The sequence below is a fragment of the Lipotes vexillifer genome, unplaced genomic scaffold (genome assembly GCF_000442215.2).
Source record: "Lipotes vexillifer unplaced genomic scaffold, Lipotes_vexillifer_v1.1 scaffold818, whole genome shotgun sequence".
NCBI lineage: Eukaryota > Metazoa > Chordata > Mammalia > Artiodactyla > Lipotidae > Lipotes > Lipotes vexillifer.
The window spans coordinates 849,456-867,410 of NW_006771890.1; the positions used below are offsets into that span (position 1 = coordinate 849,456).

Here is a 17,955-nt window from a genome sequence, read left to right on the forward strand (position 1 = left end):
ACCTTGAACAACCCAGGGGGTAGGGGTGCTGACCCCTGTGCAGTCGAAAATTCATGTATAACTTTACAGTCCACCATCTGTCTCTGTGGTTCTGCATCTGTGGATTCAACCAACTGCAGACCTGTAGTATGTATTTACTGAAAAAATCTACATATAAGTGAATCTGCCCAGTTCAAACTTGTGTTGTTCAAGGGTCAACCATATGTATACCTGCTTTAGCAAAAGGAAGTAAGGGAGGATTCACACTGAATACATACACCTTAGTCTAGTAATTAAAAGTTTTTATGCTAATAAAATTGTTACAAATTTACTAACTACTGTGGCATTAAAGAACAGAAACTGAATTCATAACTATAAAGCTAAGTCAGTTTCACACCTGAAAATCAAGAACACTTACAAGGCTTCCCTGGTGGCGCAGTGGTTGAGAGTCCGCCTGCCGATGCAGGGGACACGGGTTCGTGCCCCGGTCCAGGAAGATCCCACATGCTGCAGAGCAGCTGGGCCTGTGAGCCATGGCCGCTGAGACTGCGCATCCGGAGCCTGTGCTCCGCAATGGGAGGCCACAACAGTGAGAGGCCCGCGTACCGCAAAACAAAAAAAAAAACACTTACAAAACTATAACCATTTAGATAATCAATGATAAAGCATCTCCCAGCCAAATATCCAGTCTTGAATAGTCCATGCTCTGCAGAGTAGGCAGAATTGTTTATAACTTTCTAAGTTTAATTAATGAACGCCAAACCTAAGAGTCCTCACTACTTCACTCAATAACTTCTTAGGTGAAAAACCTTCTATTACACACACAAGTCCTTATTTCTAAGATAACAAAAATAGGGAATAACAAGCTGAACCTGTCTTTGCTGACCAGATGACCTACTCCATGTGGAACCACTTGTAAACTTGGTATTTGCATAGGACCCACCCTCTCAGAACTAGATTTATGTCCTATCTGACTCTTGTACGGGTGACTTTTAACATCAACAACAAAATACATCACTTGCAGAGCTGATGTCTACTTTTGCCCAAAGTTACCTATTAGAAGTCACTGTCAGAATTCAGAGTTTTATGGTTATTACATAACTTTCCATGTTCAAAACAAAAATAATTCCTATGTTGAAGTTAGCCCTCTTGAAGTAAGTAGTCTTTTTATAAATGAATTATTGCACTGGTTTACTTAAATAAAAAACAGAATCTACCATAGAATTACAGAATGTAGAGATGTGTGGCGTTTTAAGTCTTCCAACTTTTTACTTTTCTCAAAGCATCTTTTTCTTAATGCAGAGGTCACCAAAAGGTTGTTTATATTAGCATCCATATTTTTCTAGGAAAGCTTGTCTCTTTCACACAGTGCAAGACTGCATCTGCTCTAGAATGTGGATCAGTTTCAGGTGGATGACTGTTAAAATGTTCTTGTAGATTATCCTTAAAGGACCATGCCACTCATTCTAATACATGTCTTACAGATAAAGACCAAAATAAGGAAGGATAGAGTGTCCAGGTTCACACGCAAATACTTAGCAATGCCTGAGGCAATACAATTAATGTGGTAAAGCTCACTTACTTGTCATGATCAGTTTTCACAGTGCTTGTAAGTGCTAGTAATAGAAGACAGCTTATGTCAAAACTTGGACCAGAAACCAACCTCCTCTGAATCAACATCTACCAGTTATAAGAGCAATATGCTATTATGTGAAAAACTATTATAAACAGAAATACATTATGCTTTTAGAACTAGGTAGCCAGTATTAAATTGTGTTGAAACAGCCCAGAAACATAAAATCAATATTGTATAAATTTAATTATTTTGTTAAAAAACTGAAAAAATAAAAGCATACAATTTTCAAATTTAAGGCAAACATCCCAAATAATACTAGCAAATTAAAATTTTGTAATACTGGCAGACTCTTCTTTGTTTCCAACCTACTGAGCAGATATGCAAAATAATCCTATTTATTTAAAATGTTCTAGTAACAGCATTTCTCCAAGTCCTAAAACTTCTAACCATCCTTTTTTTTTTTTTTTGGGCCATGCTGCGCAGCTTGTGGGGTCTTAGTTCCCCGACCAGGGATTGAACCCCGGGCCACAGCAGTGAAACTGCCGAGTCTTAACCACTGGACTTCCAGGGAAGTCCCCCCCGAACCGTCCTTACTGTTTCTATATTCCACTTACCTGCATCTCTTTTCTGCATCTACTTTTGTCTTTCCCCCAGCCCCACCCTCAGTTCTAGAGAAAGGAGATGGTCCCTGGCAGGGAGTGGCAGGAATCAGGCATCCTCCCCATCCTCCCAGGTCTCTGAGCCTATAGGCTGTGCTGGCTGGCTCCAGTCTCCAAACCTCCTTCCCTTCCTCTGCCAGGGCTCAGAAGGCTGCACCAAGGCCTGGACCACTGGTGGTAATAGCTGTCTGTATTTAAACTTTGGTTCAGACTGCTCACAGATTAAGGTCAACTGATCATACTAAACAAAAAGTACTCCAAGAACTTTCACTTCATTTTTCAGGTAAAGGAAAATTGGGGACCTGATGCTTAAGTTAGAAATTACAGCAGTCTCCTTGTTTATCTGTACGACACATTTGAAAATCATTAAACTAAATCATTTCTATCTGGCTTTAGGAAGCAAATGAGTTTTCATTTCTGTTCTGTTTTGGTCAATGACTGTTTTCCTTCCCCAAGCCCACCCTAGATTATGTCAGTAACAAAAGCCAGCCAGCCCAGCCTTAAATCTTTGCCTCTGGAAATCTAGACCTGAATGTGCCCCAATATTTTTTGTAATACAGGAGAAAATTTTAAAAAAACAAAAAACTTTCTTTCCTATTTGGAATTGTAGCAGCATACACAAGTCATGACATATGTGCTTGCTGTACTAGATAAGAGGGAAAATGCGTGACCAGACATTTCTCACAATTCAGGTACACAGTCACACACCCACCCCTCATGGTTATGTGAGACTGCCTGATGACTCTCAGAAGCCAACGTAAATGAAGGGCTTCACCACCTGAGAACCATTCTACTGCAACAATTTAGATCATCGGGAGTTAGAGACCCTGAAGAAGGGGCAGGAGAGTTTACCACTGAAGACTAAGTTCATATTTATTCTCAAATGTCCTGACTACAAAAGCAGCTTATTTTTTACACCAATGTCATGTTCTCAACATAAAAGTTAAAATTCATTTATTTTCATAAAACTTAAGCACCTAGGTCAATAAATTAGAATATAAGTGTTCTATAAGAGTCTTTTATACCACAGGGTTATGTGTTGGTCTTCAACAGTGACCTTTCTGTCCATTTCACCACACAAAAGCAGCTCGCTCTCGTAGCATGCGCACGCCAAAGCGCTGCCATTCTCTCTGATAAATCCACAGTTCCTGTGTCGTATCTAAACAAGCCAACACCGCCCCTCCTTTCCACGCAATCAGCCGGGGATCCATGTCCTAGAGAAGTGATAAACAAAGATATTTCAGTGTAAGCAGACATTTACTTGAATTTGGGGATAGAAAACACCCTGCTGAGTCAATATGGAATAAATCAGATTTTCAACTTGCACTAAAGACCCATGAAAGATCCATGAACCAGACATCTTCTATTTCAACTCACAAGGAAATTTTTTAGTTTTTATTACTGAAATGCTACTATTCACTATTTACTATTATTCCACAAAGAGACCCTATAGGCAGGAACATATGTAAGGACATAACTTATTTTGAAGTTTGACTGGAATAAATATATCCCACAATCCCTCCCTCAGAATTAAATAAAAATATTCCCAGGAATTGTCAGTGAGAATAATAAAATACAGACACAATCTGTTTCTAAATTCCTGTGTTTATGGTTGCCAAGATAGTTCAAACCAAAATGATCCTTGAAGATCACCTGGTCTAGGGACCAGCAGGAGATTCTTAATATGAAAGAGATAAAAATGGCATAGTTCTAGCTGACAGCGTGAGAACAGTCAGTCTTCTCCTTGCCCCATCCAGTCCTTTGACAAAGGCGGGAGTCAGTCATGCTAGTGTGGAGGGCACGGCAGGGGCTAAAAGCCAGTAATCTAGTCCCTAGTCCAGAGCGCCTTTCACCACATCTGTGACCTGCTGAAAGTAATTTTTCAGCAGGTCACAGATGCTCCAAGCCCTTAAGAACTCCCCAGACACAAACCCACGCCCCCCAGGATTTTCTCTGTCCGATACATTACAACTAGAAATGATGCTGTTTCACTGGCAAAGAGTACAACTTGCACCGTGTACAACATACCTTGGGCCTTGTGATCACATCCACATTTTCAATAATCCGCCTGAATGAAGGTGGCATCTTATTGAGAATTCTGTGCTGCAGAAATTCTTGAGCTTTATGAAACATCAAACCACCTCCCACCACCAGGATGGAGCTGTACATCTTCTTTTTGGCTTCATCAGACGCTGAAAAGACAGTGAAATCCCTTCCACGCTTTTCCTCCATATCCACCACCACCCCAGGCCAAGCCGCCATCATCTCTTGCTTGGATAACTGCAAGAGCCTTCTCAAAGGTCTCTCTCCCAACCCATCCTAGACAATGCTACCATGCAGCCAGAGGAACCTTGCAAAACACAAATGTGAGCATGTTGCTGTTCCACCCCCGACCCTGCTAGTAGCAGGATTAGGACCAGAATCTCTAGGGGGGCCTACAAAGTCCAGCGTGGTGTGTAACTACCACTTCCCACAGCTTCACCCTACATCCTGCTTTCCAGCCACACTGGCCTTAACACAGGCTTCTTCGTCTACCTGGAATACCAAGGTAACACCTCACTCTCCCCCTAGATCCCTCTCTCTCAAATGGCTCTTCCTCAGGAAAGCCTCCCCTGCCTCCCCCAACTCCACAGCTCCTCCTGAGTAAAAACCCCTTATTAAATCCCTCAATCAGAAACTCTCAGTCAGAACCCTTTAGTTCAATTTTGTAGCACCTGCCACAGTTGTAATTTCATCTTTGTGTGGTAAGTTGACTTGTTATGGTCTCTTCCACTACGCTCCATGCTCAACGAGGCCAGGAACCAGATCCTAACACCTGACAATGTAGGCACAAAGCAGATGCTCAAGAGCTTTTTTTTTTTCTTTTTTCTTTTTCTTTTTTTTTCTTTGCTCAAAAGCTTTTGCATGAACATGCTGCAGGGCAAAACTACACCCTAGCCTGAACCCTGTAATTGCTCTCTCCCGGCTCCCAGACGTGCTTACAACAACAGTCTATGCTATGGAGGATGGCTTTATCCAGGCCCAGGGCTTTCCCTTCAAACAGCGAGATGGCAGTCTTCCGGGACATCAGTGCAGTGAGAGCTTCCTCAGAATCATTGCCAGCCATCAAGCAGTCTCCCTGGGAGGATCCCAAATCCACCTCCTGGGAATGCAGTCTTTCTGGAAGATCAGAGGACTGGCCACGAAGATCCCCCTCAAATCCAATGGGTTTGGATGCAGACTTTCGGTCAGCAGTAGCCTTTGCAGACTTTAAATCAATCAAAAGGAGAATCAAATGGATGGTAAGGCTATGATAGAACACAGTTGATGTTCTCCAGCTAGATCCCCCCCTTCTCCCTACCCCACTACTCTACACTCTATAAAAAGATGGTCTGTCACTGTGCTGCAGAGAGGAAACACACCATAGTTCTACGACCAAGCACCTGGTCCCCACCCCTGGATAACTAGGAGTGAGGGGTGGTGTGCAGAAGATGAGGAAGTGCTGACAATTCCAAAACAATCATGGGCAGGCAGCGTGTGAGGTAACACCTCACTCTCCCCCCAGATCCCTCTCTCTCAAATGGCTCTTCCTCAGGAAAGCCTTCCCTGCCTCCTCCTGAATAAAAGAGCTATAACTTTGCTATTACTGATAGGATTTTTAAGACTGAAATGTCGATGTAGATGAACCTTTTCCCCCTGAGTTTTTAAGTGTAGTAGTTCACTGGAACTCTTAGGCCACTGGCTAAGGCCACTGGCTAATGGGTCCTCATTTTCAGACTTTATCTAAGCACCCCAAGCTCAGCTTTGGGACAGGAACAAAAACTAGAAAAGGTTCACTGCCCTCTTCTCTCCATCATGAGCTGCTGTTTCATTAGCACTTAAGAGCTTTAATTTGTGCCCCTGAATCAGACATCCTATAACTAGGATCAGCTTTGGACAAAAGAATTCAGCTCTTTGCCTGTGCCACCCAGTTTTTGCATGATAATTTAAAAATAGGTAAGCTTTTACTGAAAAGACTACTGGATAAATATTCAAAAGTAGATAAAGTATTATACATAAAGTACTTAAAAAGTACATGCCAAAAGGGAAGTATCTTGTAGATTGGTATTCTGAAAATTGATGTTTGCTGAATAAAGAAATCTGTCATCTGGATTTTAAACACAGACTTCATCTACGGTCTTAAAAACAGTATCAGCTTTAGTATACTGTCAGATTGCAGCCACTGCAATGATCCATTAATTATGGGCAAACTTCTCATACAGGGACAAAACTGTCTCCTCTCACACAGAATTACCACAGACCTGTTCTTGCTTGCTTTGTGTGGCCAGCAGGTAATGTTCATCATGAGGATCCTCAGGGTCACCCTGGGACCTGTGCTGCAAAGTTGTCATTTTCTGTCCAACAATTCCAAAAGTTGCTGGATAAAACAAAGCCATCGGAGCCTGTGCATGGAAGGAAAAGAATGACCAACCAAGGATACTGCCTTCTGAAAAAACTGACCCATTAAATAAATTTTGTTCTTCCAAAAACAAAACTGGCAGATCAGATCCTATAAGTTAGACTGAGTAAGCATTCTCTTTCAGAAGTAACATTATTTCTTCAGTGCATGATAGGCCAGAAAACTAACTTATCATCAAATTGAGTGGGTGATATAACACCAGAAATCTCAAAGTAAATGTAAAATAAGTGCCTAGTAATCTACTTTATAATTTCCTAGTAAGAATGGTGCCTCTTTCTGAATAACAACTCATCACATACTGGCTAATTAAAATAATGGCTCAGATCTATTCTAATCTGTACTCTACCAGTGGTTTAAACGTTGGGTTAGCAGCTAATTTACAACCAGTTGACATTCTCACCTCATGAGGTTTCCAGCAAGTACATATTCTCTCAGTCTGATTGAACCTGGCTGCCTTTCTTTCTACCCATGGAAATATATACCGATGTGTTACCTGGAGTTTTTCATCTCCTAATCGAAACTGGTAAAGAAGGGCAGGAGAATCTGGATGTCGAATCTGAAACTCATGGTCCTGAAGCCCAGAGATGTCCTGATTCCAGGAAAAGATGCTGTCAGTGAATCAGTAAAAGGGCATGCAAACTCTTCAAATGCCATCTAAATCTCACCTATAAAAGGGCTGCCCTACAACTTCCTACCACTGCCACTGGAACTTAATAAAACAAGAGTTCAACTGTACCTTGATTCTCTTTCAACATTTCTGAAATTCCCACTATGGACATTTTTGTTTGCTTCATTAACAACACACACCAATACAATGTCCAAACCAGTAAGCAAATTGCCTCAGTTAACTGGGAAATGTTATTACCCCGTCTTAATGTTTGTCAAAAAAATTTTTATTCAGAATTACATTACTTGAAAAATGCTTTAAAATAAGTTGGAAAAAGAAAGGTCTAAAACAAATAGCATAAAAAGGTAGCAATTCATATACTAAATGTTGACTGTTCACAATACCAAGAAAGTGCTTCAAATGATACCATTTTATTAATGGTCTATACCTATGTATTTACCTGCTACTATGCATTACATCCAAAGGTTTATCTTTAACCTTTATTAGAATGATTGTAGATCCTAAGGAGAGAGACATCTGCTAAACTCTCTTAAAAATACTAGCTGTGTTTTCCAGAGCATGAGACACATCTGTACAGCTCTGACCTTACCAAAAAACTCTCTCACTCCTTAAGAGCTTCAGCCTCAAGGCTTTATAAACTTGCGTTGAACAGGTCGCATAATACTGTTAAATTTTTAATTAGCTTTAAATATCTTCAATTTTTCCTGAAAACAAAAATAATCAGCAATTTTGATGTTGCTCCCACCTGATCTAAATGACAAAAAGTTTCTTTAAGGTGCTGCAGAAGAAGGCAATCCATTTTATTTGTTAACTGGCATTCTCTGTAAGGGAACCCAGCTCGCTGCATCAGCCAGTAAAAACATCTTGACACATCAGATCCACCATATGCCAGACAGAGCCTAGTGTTAAGAGAAAAGGGCAGATGGGTAAGTTTTCAGTGAAGAAGGTGCAAAGGGTGCTCCAAAAACTCAGTTAGGCACAGTGAAACACAGCAAGTTTCAAGAAATGTTGTAGAGATAAATTAAAGCATGAAAGGACAGAATGGATGGATGTAAGGGGGAGAGAAAGGAAGCTAGCAAAAACCAGTGGTGAACATCTAGAAGCAAAAAATGCTATTTGCAAAAATGTCCAACAAACAGGATACACAATAAATCCAGCTCATTTCCAAGTCCATATGTGTAGCATATGACAGCTGTTTGACTGTCTATACTCACCAACATGTAGAAATGGCAGGCAGTGACACCATAAGACAAAGTTAAGGGAGAAAATCTTAGCGAATACTATCTACTAACTGAATATTTCTACGATTTGGAAAGATAACTGCTGTGTTGTTTTAGTGGTAGAAGACCTGGGTCCAGTGTTTTCGCTATACTTTGAAAACTAACGGCATTAGGTGTTACAAATGGATGAGCCCAGACAACTCAATCTGGGTTTGAGAATGCACTGTAACTTGGGGTGGGAGGTAACAAATGAACCTTTCTCATGGACTGCTTGGACCCTCTTTTAAATTTGTTTCTATGACTTAAGAGTCAAACTTCCTATGTGGGTGACAGGAAGAATTAAAGCATCCTGAAGAAGCCATCCTGGAAGCACAAAATGCTGCAGAGAACTGGTGTGTGCACTACCTGAGTGTGCTTACCTGTGCTGGGCTTGTCTCAGGACAGACAAGCAGCAAACCTGCTCCTGCTAGTTATTTTATTACCTCTTCTATCAGTGATGACATAATGAATGGACTTGACCACCATAAAGTTACTCCTCACTCACCAAAAACAATTATGACGAGAAAAGCAAATACTCAAAATGCTAGCTAGCTAGAGAATTCAGACCTGAAAACCTATTTTCTCCTACATGACTTGCCCAAATAAAGCTTTGCTGTGAATGTGATTGGTATCTCTCTGCCACACCATAGTGAAAGCCACAGAGTTAACATACACGCTTCCTCTGTGGGAAAGCACACAACACACACTAGGGCTTTCAGGAGCTGCTAATGTGAACTCATATTAGAGAGTTCAAATGGGAAGGGTAAAATCGGCTATTTATAGCCGTGTTAGAATTTGCACTTCCACAATCTTACTAGTTTCACAAGAAAAATCTGAGTATGTAATTCCTTACAAAAACTTCTTTCTAACTCGATGCTTTCAGTTGAACAGGCTGTGTGAGGAGAAGGAGCAGGGAATACCTCCTCCCAAGCTCCTCACCGAGTGTTCCGATGAGAGACCCCATCCTCCACACAGCACACGCTTGTCTTTTGGTCTCCAACATCTACAATACACGTGCTGCTTAAACCACTTCCATAGGTGGCGCACACAGACTCCTGATGGACCACGATCCCTGAAAAACAAAAGGTAGAGGGGTGAACAGCTGGGGAGCAGCAAAGATCCTACAACAAATATTCAATTAAAATCTAGGAACCTCCAGGCAATCACCCAAGTATCACTGACCCTCCCAGAATAAGTGTTTCAATAAAGCAGTGAATCAGATTAACTTTGTCAGGAAAAAAAAAAAAACAATCTCATTTCAGGCAGATTTCACTGGGATATCAGACATACCTGAAAACCCCATCTTCATTAGGATCATATTCACTAATTCTTTCACATGCTGTTTATTATAGATATCAGGAATTAACAAGATACATCTATAATACTAAAAAGAACAAAGAAAAAAATATAAAATGGTTAACACTCAAGTCAGGTCAAAATAAATTTCACCACACTTGTCGTCAAAGAGGATTCTCTCTAAAGCAGTAGCAGCAATGGCTAGAGGCCCAAAAGAGAAACTCAAAGCTCTCTGCTATCCTTTAGGTTTTATGAAAAAAAACAGAAAATGCTGAAGTTTTGTGGGCTTTTTTCCCTTTGAGCTATTTAACACTTGTAAAATGAAAAATAAGACAACTGATGTTTCCAAAAAAGGTCCAGAGAGAAGGCATAAACATGACCAAGCTTGCTGATTGCAGAGCAGTTGAGAGGAACACCAAGAACCAAACAAAATGAGAAGAAAAAGAAAGCAACAGAGGGGAATTCAGTGAAGGAAAAAAAGATAACCTTAACAGCTTAAGGTCGAGAAGGCTTCAAGGACACTGTCTTACAAACAACTGAGTATAGTATACTTTTATTGACCAAGAATCTTAAAGACAATCCAATAACTGGTCATTTTAGTTTACCTTTAAATCTTTCAGTGGGATTTCCAAGTATTTTTGTATCGCATGAGACCATATTACTTCAATATCTGCCAGAACAGCTGTAAGGGAGCCCCCAGGTCCTGGGTGAATATTTAACTGACCTCTTCTGATAGGCCAGTGAATATTGTAACAGTCCAAAGGATTAACATACAGGGCCTAGAAAAGACAGGGAGATGAATACATTGTTAAAACTCTTCTCTCAGGGTTTTCTAGATTCACATTCAAAAACCTAAGGCCAGAAGTTATCATTAACATTTGGTGATTGTTATAATGTTGAGAGTGGTATATGTAACATCTCAGGAGCCAGTGTGAATATCTGGTCCTCAGGGTAGGATTACAGAATGCTAAGAAAAACTAGAACTAGGTGGCAAAGCAAATTAATTTTACAAATAGTATCTAGGTTTTCTTCTTCCATTTCACTGTAAAGATGTTTCCTACCTCTTCTCCTACTAGAAACTCAGGGTGATGAGATGTGTTTGTCCACTTATTTCCAGAGCAATGATCTAAAATCGCAGGTCGCATCTGCTTGTTGTAGGAACGTGCCTGAAACAAAAGAGCATCCGAAAATTCTCTGAATCCATGCAAGAAAACAAAAAGGGGTTGTCCTCTTTTCTCCTTTCTCACAGACCAGATACAGTGGCAAATTTTAATCATAAATCCAAGATATGTGACAAAATATTGATTGGTCACAACTGGATTCTCCTGCCCTATACCACAATCTTGATTTCTCCCATAATGTTAACACTTAGGCAGTGATTCAGTCAGTCCAAAATTAATATTGTACTCTGCTGAAAGTTGAATACAGATTTATATATCATATAGACTCAGGTCCATTCCTAGCAGTACTGGTTTATCACATTAAAATGACAAATGTAGTAAGAATACAGCTTCCCATCAAGATCCTGGAATTACACACTTAAGACTCTCAGATAAACTAAATTTTCATCAACTTGACCCAAGAAAGACCACCTGACAAATTATTTGGCTTGCCTAGACATTTGCAACACCAATTCAGGTATTCTATAGGTGGTTAAGAATGGTTTTTCTTCCTCTTTTAAGGAAATCCCATCTTTAATTTGCATAATGAAATAGGGAGCGCACAAGGATGGTTACGACTTAATAGCAGTGGTCAAAGAATGAATCTGAAGAAAGCGTTGAGACTGAACCTGCTCAGGGGACACAGGAATACGTCTTGTACCATTTGACATCTTTTTAGACCATATTGCTTGATCCACCATTTTAAGGCCATTTTGTCTTTGTTCATTACTTTCAGGTTTCTGGGGAAAAAGAATAAAGATGAAGAGTATAAAGAATTTAGTGAAAAAGAGAAAGAAATGGCAAAATACTAATTTAATCCAGCAAGAGCAAATGCTCCTTCATCAATGAGTAGCATGTCCTTCACCTTTGTCACATGTATTAATCTTAAGAATTCCAAGTAATCTTCTTATTATTTATAAATAAAAAAATCATAAAAGAGCAAAAATCTATAACCTCAAGTGACTTTTGACTGATATCAGAGCACTGCTACTTTATATTTACAAAGTATTTGAGAGACTCTTCCATATATCTATATAATTCTCATGTTTACAATTTTATAACAAGGTTTTATTCCTTCATGTGTTATTTCACTTAATTAATGAGTATTCAAGTTCTTGTGATATTGCAAAGAACATTCTATATTTTTATAAAATATTATTTTGTTTTCTTTCCATTTTTATTCCTGAGATTTATTCCTAAAATAGAATTGTAAGATCCAAAGATATGCGAATTTTAGATTCTTACACTGTCAAGTTATACTTAAGCTTAGAAATGGACTTAAGGAGAGTCTGCTAGTTATGCTAAAAAATGGAACCCTAAGGCTTACTATAAGAATTATAGAAACTGCAAGTTCCTAAAACTACCCTTGATTTAAAACTTAAAGCAGATTACAGTGCGATACACATATTTAACACCTACCACAAAAATTTTCCTGTTAATTATCACCTGCAAAATAGGATGCCTACTGCATCCTAAGTAAATGCTTACTCCAAGGAAACACTAATTTTTGCCTTTAAATTATGATTTGATCTAAGACTGTAACAAGTGCTTATTGTAGCAATTCAATTTGCTACAGATTGAAAATATGAGCTCAATTTAAACTCTAAGTATCTGGAAGAGAAAATATGGCAGTCAGTTAACAGACACCTGGATGCATCATTTTAAGGGAGTGACAATTCTGTATCTTCCACTAAAGATCATCTTCATCAATACCCAATTCACCCTGATGGGTTAAAATATTAGATTTACTTTTGTTATAATTATTGCTGTACAATCTAAAATTGATAACTCAGATAAAAAATGACATTTGTAACCCTGAATGATGTCGTTATTTTAAAATACATTAAAGCTATGAAGATGTCGTTCAAGATTATAGCATACATTGAATACTGAAGCCCTCCCAAGGAGACAACCCTGGGCTTTCTCTCTAGGCCTTACATTTCTTTTGTGTGTGTGTGTGCTGGGCAGGGGGGCAGGGCGGGTTGGGTTTTTTGGCCACACTGCACGGCTTGTGGGATCTTAGTTCCCTGACCAGGGACTGAACCCAGGCCCTCGGCAGCGAAAACTAGGAGTCCTAACCACTGGAACGCCAGCATCCTCCATTTCTGACTTACATTTAGTCCCTCCCTTAGGAGCCAGTTGTCTTTGTACAGGGGCTGCCCTTGTTGTTTGTGTCTTCGTGCAATAACATGAGGAATGCTGGCAGGAAGTGTGTCTGTGGCTCGACCGATCCTCAGAGTTGTTGAACCTGGATGTATGACAACGATGAAGTTGCTCTGGATTTGCTGCAAATACAAAACATAGGAGCGTGACCTTAGTAAATAACATGCAGGTAACATGTTAAATAACACAGAGGTAACAGGCTAGACTAAGAAATTAGTTTCCTGTAATGACTATCAAACTCAAAGGTATCAAAATAATTCAGTAAAGGGAGTTCTCTGAGAGGCATCCAAATATTGCTCTCTGCCTGAATGCAAACTCTTTTTGTATCTGTGTGCCAAGGATCTGACTCACGGTACATAGGTCAACAAATATTTGTTTAAATGAACGAAATCCTAAGTATCCAATGCAAATCAAGCTATAATTTGGGGGCATTTCTGTGCCAATCACTGTGGGTACAATGGTGACCAGGACAAAGTCCTGACCACTAGAGAACTTCCCATTTACTAGAGAAGAGAGTTAAACAACGAATAAGAGTGTGGGGAATACTATGACTTGTGAAGTATGGGGTTCCCTAAATCTGAGTCACCTAAAGATCCTTGTTAAAACAAAACAAAACAAAAAAGACCCTAAAGCTTCACTACAAATTTTCTGATTCAGAATCTCCAGGAAGAGAGAGCCTAGGAATCTGCAATTTACAAAAGCTCCTGAAGTAATTAGTATGATCACTCAGATGTGACAACACTGGTTGAGAAGGTGAGGGAAGAAGTTAATTTAAGATCAGAATCACTGTTTTGCAAGGCTGGAAAGTAAGTGGACTTTATACATGGACCACTTCCGAGAATGTGCATGAACTGGATTTTCGTCACTGTTTTTTAAACACTTTACCCTTATTGGTTCTGTACTATTTACCTGATCTGGCAAGAGTCTGCGGTTAAAAAACCAGAGTTCACAATTCTATGCTCACAGGTCAGAAAGCTCTGCTGCATTTCACCATCCATTACTGGGAGACAGTGAACAAGGACTGACAAAGCAGCACAAATCAGGACAGTGGAGTAATGACTGTGGGCTTTTAGATCTGTAATTCTCAAGGGGGCAGAATATAACCTGAATCACTAGGGAACCTTTACCACGTAAACCTATTGAGGGACCCAGAGTTTCAGGAGGGAGTGGGGGAAGAAGGGACTCCAACAATCCCTTTGACAACAGGATGCCTCTGTTGAGAATCACCATTCCAGTGTGACTCCTAAGTCAGCACCTACTCTGCTCTGCCCTTAAGCTACAGTTGTGTCTTCTTGGCATGTCCTCATTTAAAATATTTCCATAACTTGCCAATAAGATACAGTCCAGAACCTCCAAGATCAAGACCCTGCCTACTTCTCTAGCTTTACTCTAGAACCACTTACTTTTCAGTCTCTTTAATCTTCCCAATCCAGATGTCTCCAGATTTCTTAGTTCACTGTTCTGACATTCAGGCCTTCACAAACGCAACTCCCCTTGCCTGCAGTGTTCTTACTCCCTGTTAAATCTTACTCCTCCCTTCAGGTCTAAAGTTAAATGTCATCAGACCAGGTTTACTTGTCCCCCTGCAATAAAATCTTAAGGCACCACTCCTTTTCATGACACTTATCATTCTTGTAATGATTTACTGTCTGCTCTCTCAAAAGACAAAACCTTCATGTAAAGGACTACTACTGTCTTGTTCACTACTCTGTGCCCAGTGCACGGCATACAGGAGCCTAGTAGGTATTTGTTGAATGCCCATGGCACCACTCTCACATGGCCTGGTGCTCTGCAGCACACTTCTCAAGCTTTTGCGTGCTATGGCAGACAACATTTATCTAGCAAACTGAGTTAAACAGATGAGGTGGCTTGCCATCAGGGACATCTGTACCTCATTAATAGTACACAGGCTGCAGCACACTGATTGGGAAGCTCTGGGGTAGTAAACGCAGTTTTCCAAAGTGTGGACAAGCAGTTTTTAATAATTACATATCTACCTTAACATATTAGAAATCAACTAGCCAATACATCCTACACATCATTTCCTGGACATTACTGCTTAAGATAAAATTGAGTAAAAAAAGTTATTCAGCAAATAATGGTAGAGTTCTCACAGAGGATATGGAAAAACCATAAGTTGTTACATGACTGAAGTTAAGCAAATGTGATAGTGGCTAATGGCCCCGGCTCCAGATTCACAAATCTGGTTCGAAATTCAGGCTGTGCCACTTCCTTGCTTTAAAGTTCCTACCTCAGAAAGCTATTGTGAGGATTAAACGAGTTAATCATGTAGCTCGGAGTCTGGCTATCTCTTCCCAAGTTCTGCATTCCCTTCAGAAGAGGCCAGGCTCTGGCTTATACGACCCTCTTGATGCCATCCCTGTTAAGATCTCCAGTCTCAAGTCTTGCTCCCTCTTCCTCCTCAATTCCAGACATCCTCACCTCCAACATTTCATATCCTCCCTTGGCCCACGTCTCTTCCATGCTGTTCTCCTGCCCTCACATTCCCCCTGGCTAACTCCTAATCATCCTTTAGGTCTCTGCCCAGGTGTCACCTCCATTGAAGAAACTGTCCCAGACCGTCAGGGCTGGAGGAGGTACCTGCTGTGTGTGCCCAATAGCTCCCCCTATGGTCCTCTGCACTACCCCATCCCACTCCATGCCCTAGATACTTACTGCCCATCCCCAACCGTGAGCTCCCCCTTCCCGCCAAGTGGGAGAATCCTAGAGAGTGGGAACTGGCAGGGCCCTTACACACCATCCACTCTGCCCCCTCAAACTACTTGGCAAGAAGGTGACAGCCCTGTGCTGGTCTCATAGCCCGGGAGGCTGGGGTTCGCACAGTGGCTGGTGTCACTGGCCTGGCCATCTGCACTGTGCCCTCGGAGCAAGCAGGGAACGACCCCCTTGCACCACCCACCTGCGTGGGCGCCCGAAGACTCCCACCGTTCACCAGCCTCCTCCCCCTCGCCCAGCTCCGCGGCCCCCTCCCCCCGCCCGGAAGCCGAGTTCGAGGCCCGCCCCCGGCGCCTCACCTCCTGCAGCGACTCCGGCACCAACGCGGGCACGATGGGTCGCTTCACGCCGCGCTGCTCCTTCTCCTTCTCCCCGCCCTTCTCTTTCCCGTTCTCCGTGTCCCCCTTCTCGGCCTGGGTCATCTCGGCCGCCGACGCCCTCCAGCCTCTAGCCTCAAGTACGCAACGCGACCGCCAGAGGACAGGCCTCGGAACAGGCGCAACCTTTCGGCTGACTGCCCACAACCAAGATGGCCGCCAGGAGTCGGCCCAGAGCATTCCGGGAAAGCGGAAGGGCGGAGCTGCCCGGAGGAGGGTAAGGTGGGAGGGTACATTGGCTGGCTGTTGCTGTGATTGGCCCTGGCTGCAGCATGCCCGCAACCTACTTGTGTTTTGTTTTGCGTGCTTGCTGTGGAGCAGCTGATAACTGGTGTCTCATTTCGTTATCACACCTGTCTTTTCTGGCTTCTCAGACACCATACGTAATTCTAGTTCTCGTACTTCACTGGCCATGCTCAGTCGGGCCTCTGATGTTAGGATTCTCTGGAGTTAGGGCTTCTCTCTACACACTCCTTGCATGACTTTATCCAGTTTCATGGCTTTAAACATGAAGATAACTCCCAAATATGTATTTCCAGTTTGGATCTCGCCCTGATAACCAACTGCTTATTTAGTATCTCCACTTAGATGTCTACAAGGCATTGTAAACTTAAATATATCCAAAATGTAACTCGATCCCCGCCTCCCCGCCCAAAATCTACTCCCATTTTCACCATCTGTTTCACTTGTTTCTTCAATTGTCCACATCTTCTACAACCAAATCCATCAGCAAATCCCGCAGTCCCTCAAATATGCCTTGAATGCATCCACTTCTCCACTCCTACTGCCACTACCTGGTCCGATCTCACCTGGACCACCACAACATCCTCTAAACCCAACTCCCTACTTCCAGTCTTGTCCGCCTGTAGTCTGGTTTTCATACAGACCAGTGTTTATTAATGCCACTACATCCCCATTTCCTGGCAAACAGAGTTGAATAAATACTTATAAACAGATATAAAAATGATTTTACTGAACACTTTGGTTTCAAAGACTGTTAAACACAAAGTAGAATTATCTGTATTATTCATTTTTTCCATAAATATTTCAGTGCCTATTACATGTAGTCACTATTCAAAGCACTGGGGTAAAGAAGACAAAATCCTTAAGCTCAAAGAGCTTTCATTCTAGTGAAAGAATGAGAGTTACCAGCATTCAGATGGGGTTAAAGCCAACAGGCAGTATCTTAAGCAATGGTTTAGAATTAAAATTGGTAAAGAGAGCATTGAAGTCCTCAATTTAAAGACCACCTAGCAAATCTACATTTTGTAGCTCAGGCTTGTTGGTTATGGCTTTACAAATACCCTGATAATTACATCTGGTAGCAAGTAAGACACATTGTATTAAAGATCCATGGGACAAATAGGTTTTAAGATAAAAATTAATTCAAGAGCACAGATATTATATGCATACACTGTGATTTATTTATAAAGAACAACAAAAGCAATGAACAGTATTTCAGAAGTTGAAAAAGGTGACAATAATAGTACTCAATATGCAGCCATTTATTTTCAAATTTGGAACCTTCTGTGTTTTAATTATATAAAGATGAGAAGTCAGTCTTGTAACCTAAAAATATTTACTTATTAATACTTTCATAAACGATACAAAAAAGATGAGACAAACGTGCATTTATAGAACTGCCTGTCAGTCATGCCAGATCCCTGCGGGGGGGGGGGGGATT

At 41.2% G+C, this 17,955-nt stretch overlaps 1 protein-coding gene across 1 annotated transcript; it reads right to left on the minus strand.

The window, feature by feature from the left end:
- Nucleotides 1–3,075: 3,075 nt before the first annotated feature.
- Nucleotides 3,076–16,429, minus strand: ACTR8 (actin related protein 8). The gene is made up of 13 exons (XM_007447231.1): nucleotides 16,194–16,429; nucleotides 13,110–13,280; nucleotides 11,625–11,735; nucleotides 10,897–11,001; nucleotides 10,441–10,614; nucleotides 9,830–9,923; nucleotides 9,479–9,611; nucleotides 8,026–8,179; nucleotides 7,146–7,241; nucleotides 6,495–6,635; nucleotides 5,197–5,461; nucleotides 4,243–4,406; nucleotides 3,076–3,428 (listed from the first exon to the last, which is right to left on the minus strand). Exons 1-13 carry the CDS (start codon nucleotides 16,314–16,316, stop codon nucleotides 3,285–3,287), a joined length of 1,875 nt encoding a protein of 624 aa, XP_007447293.1. The 5' UTR covers nucleotides 16,317–16,429; the 3' UTR covers nucleotides 3,076–3,284.
- Between the last annotated feature and the right edge of the window lie 1,526 nt (nucleotides 16,430–17,955).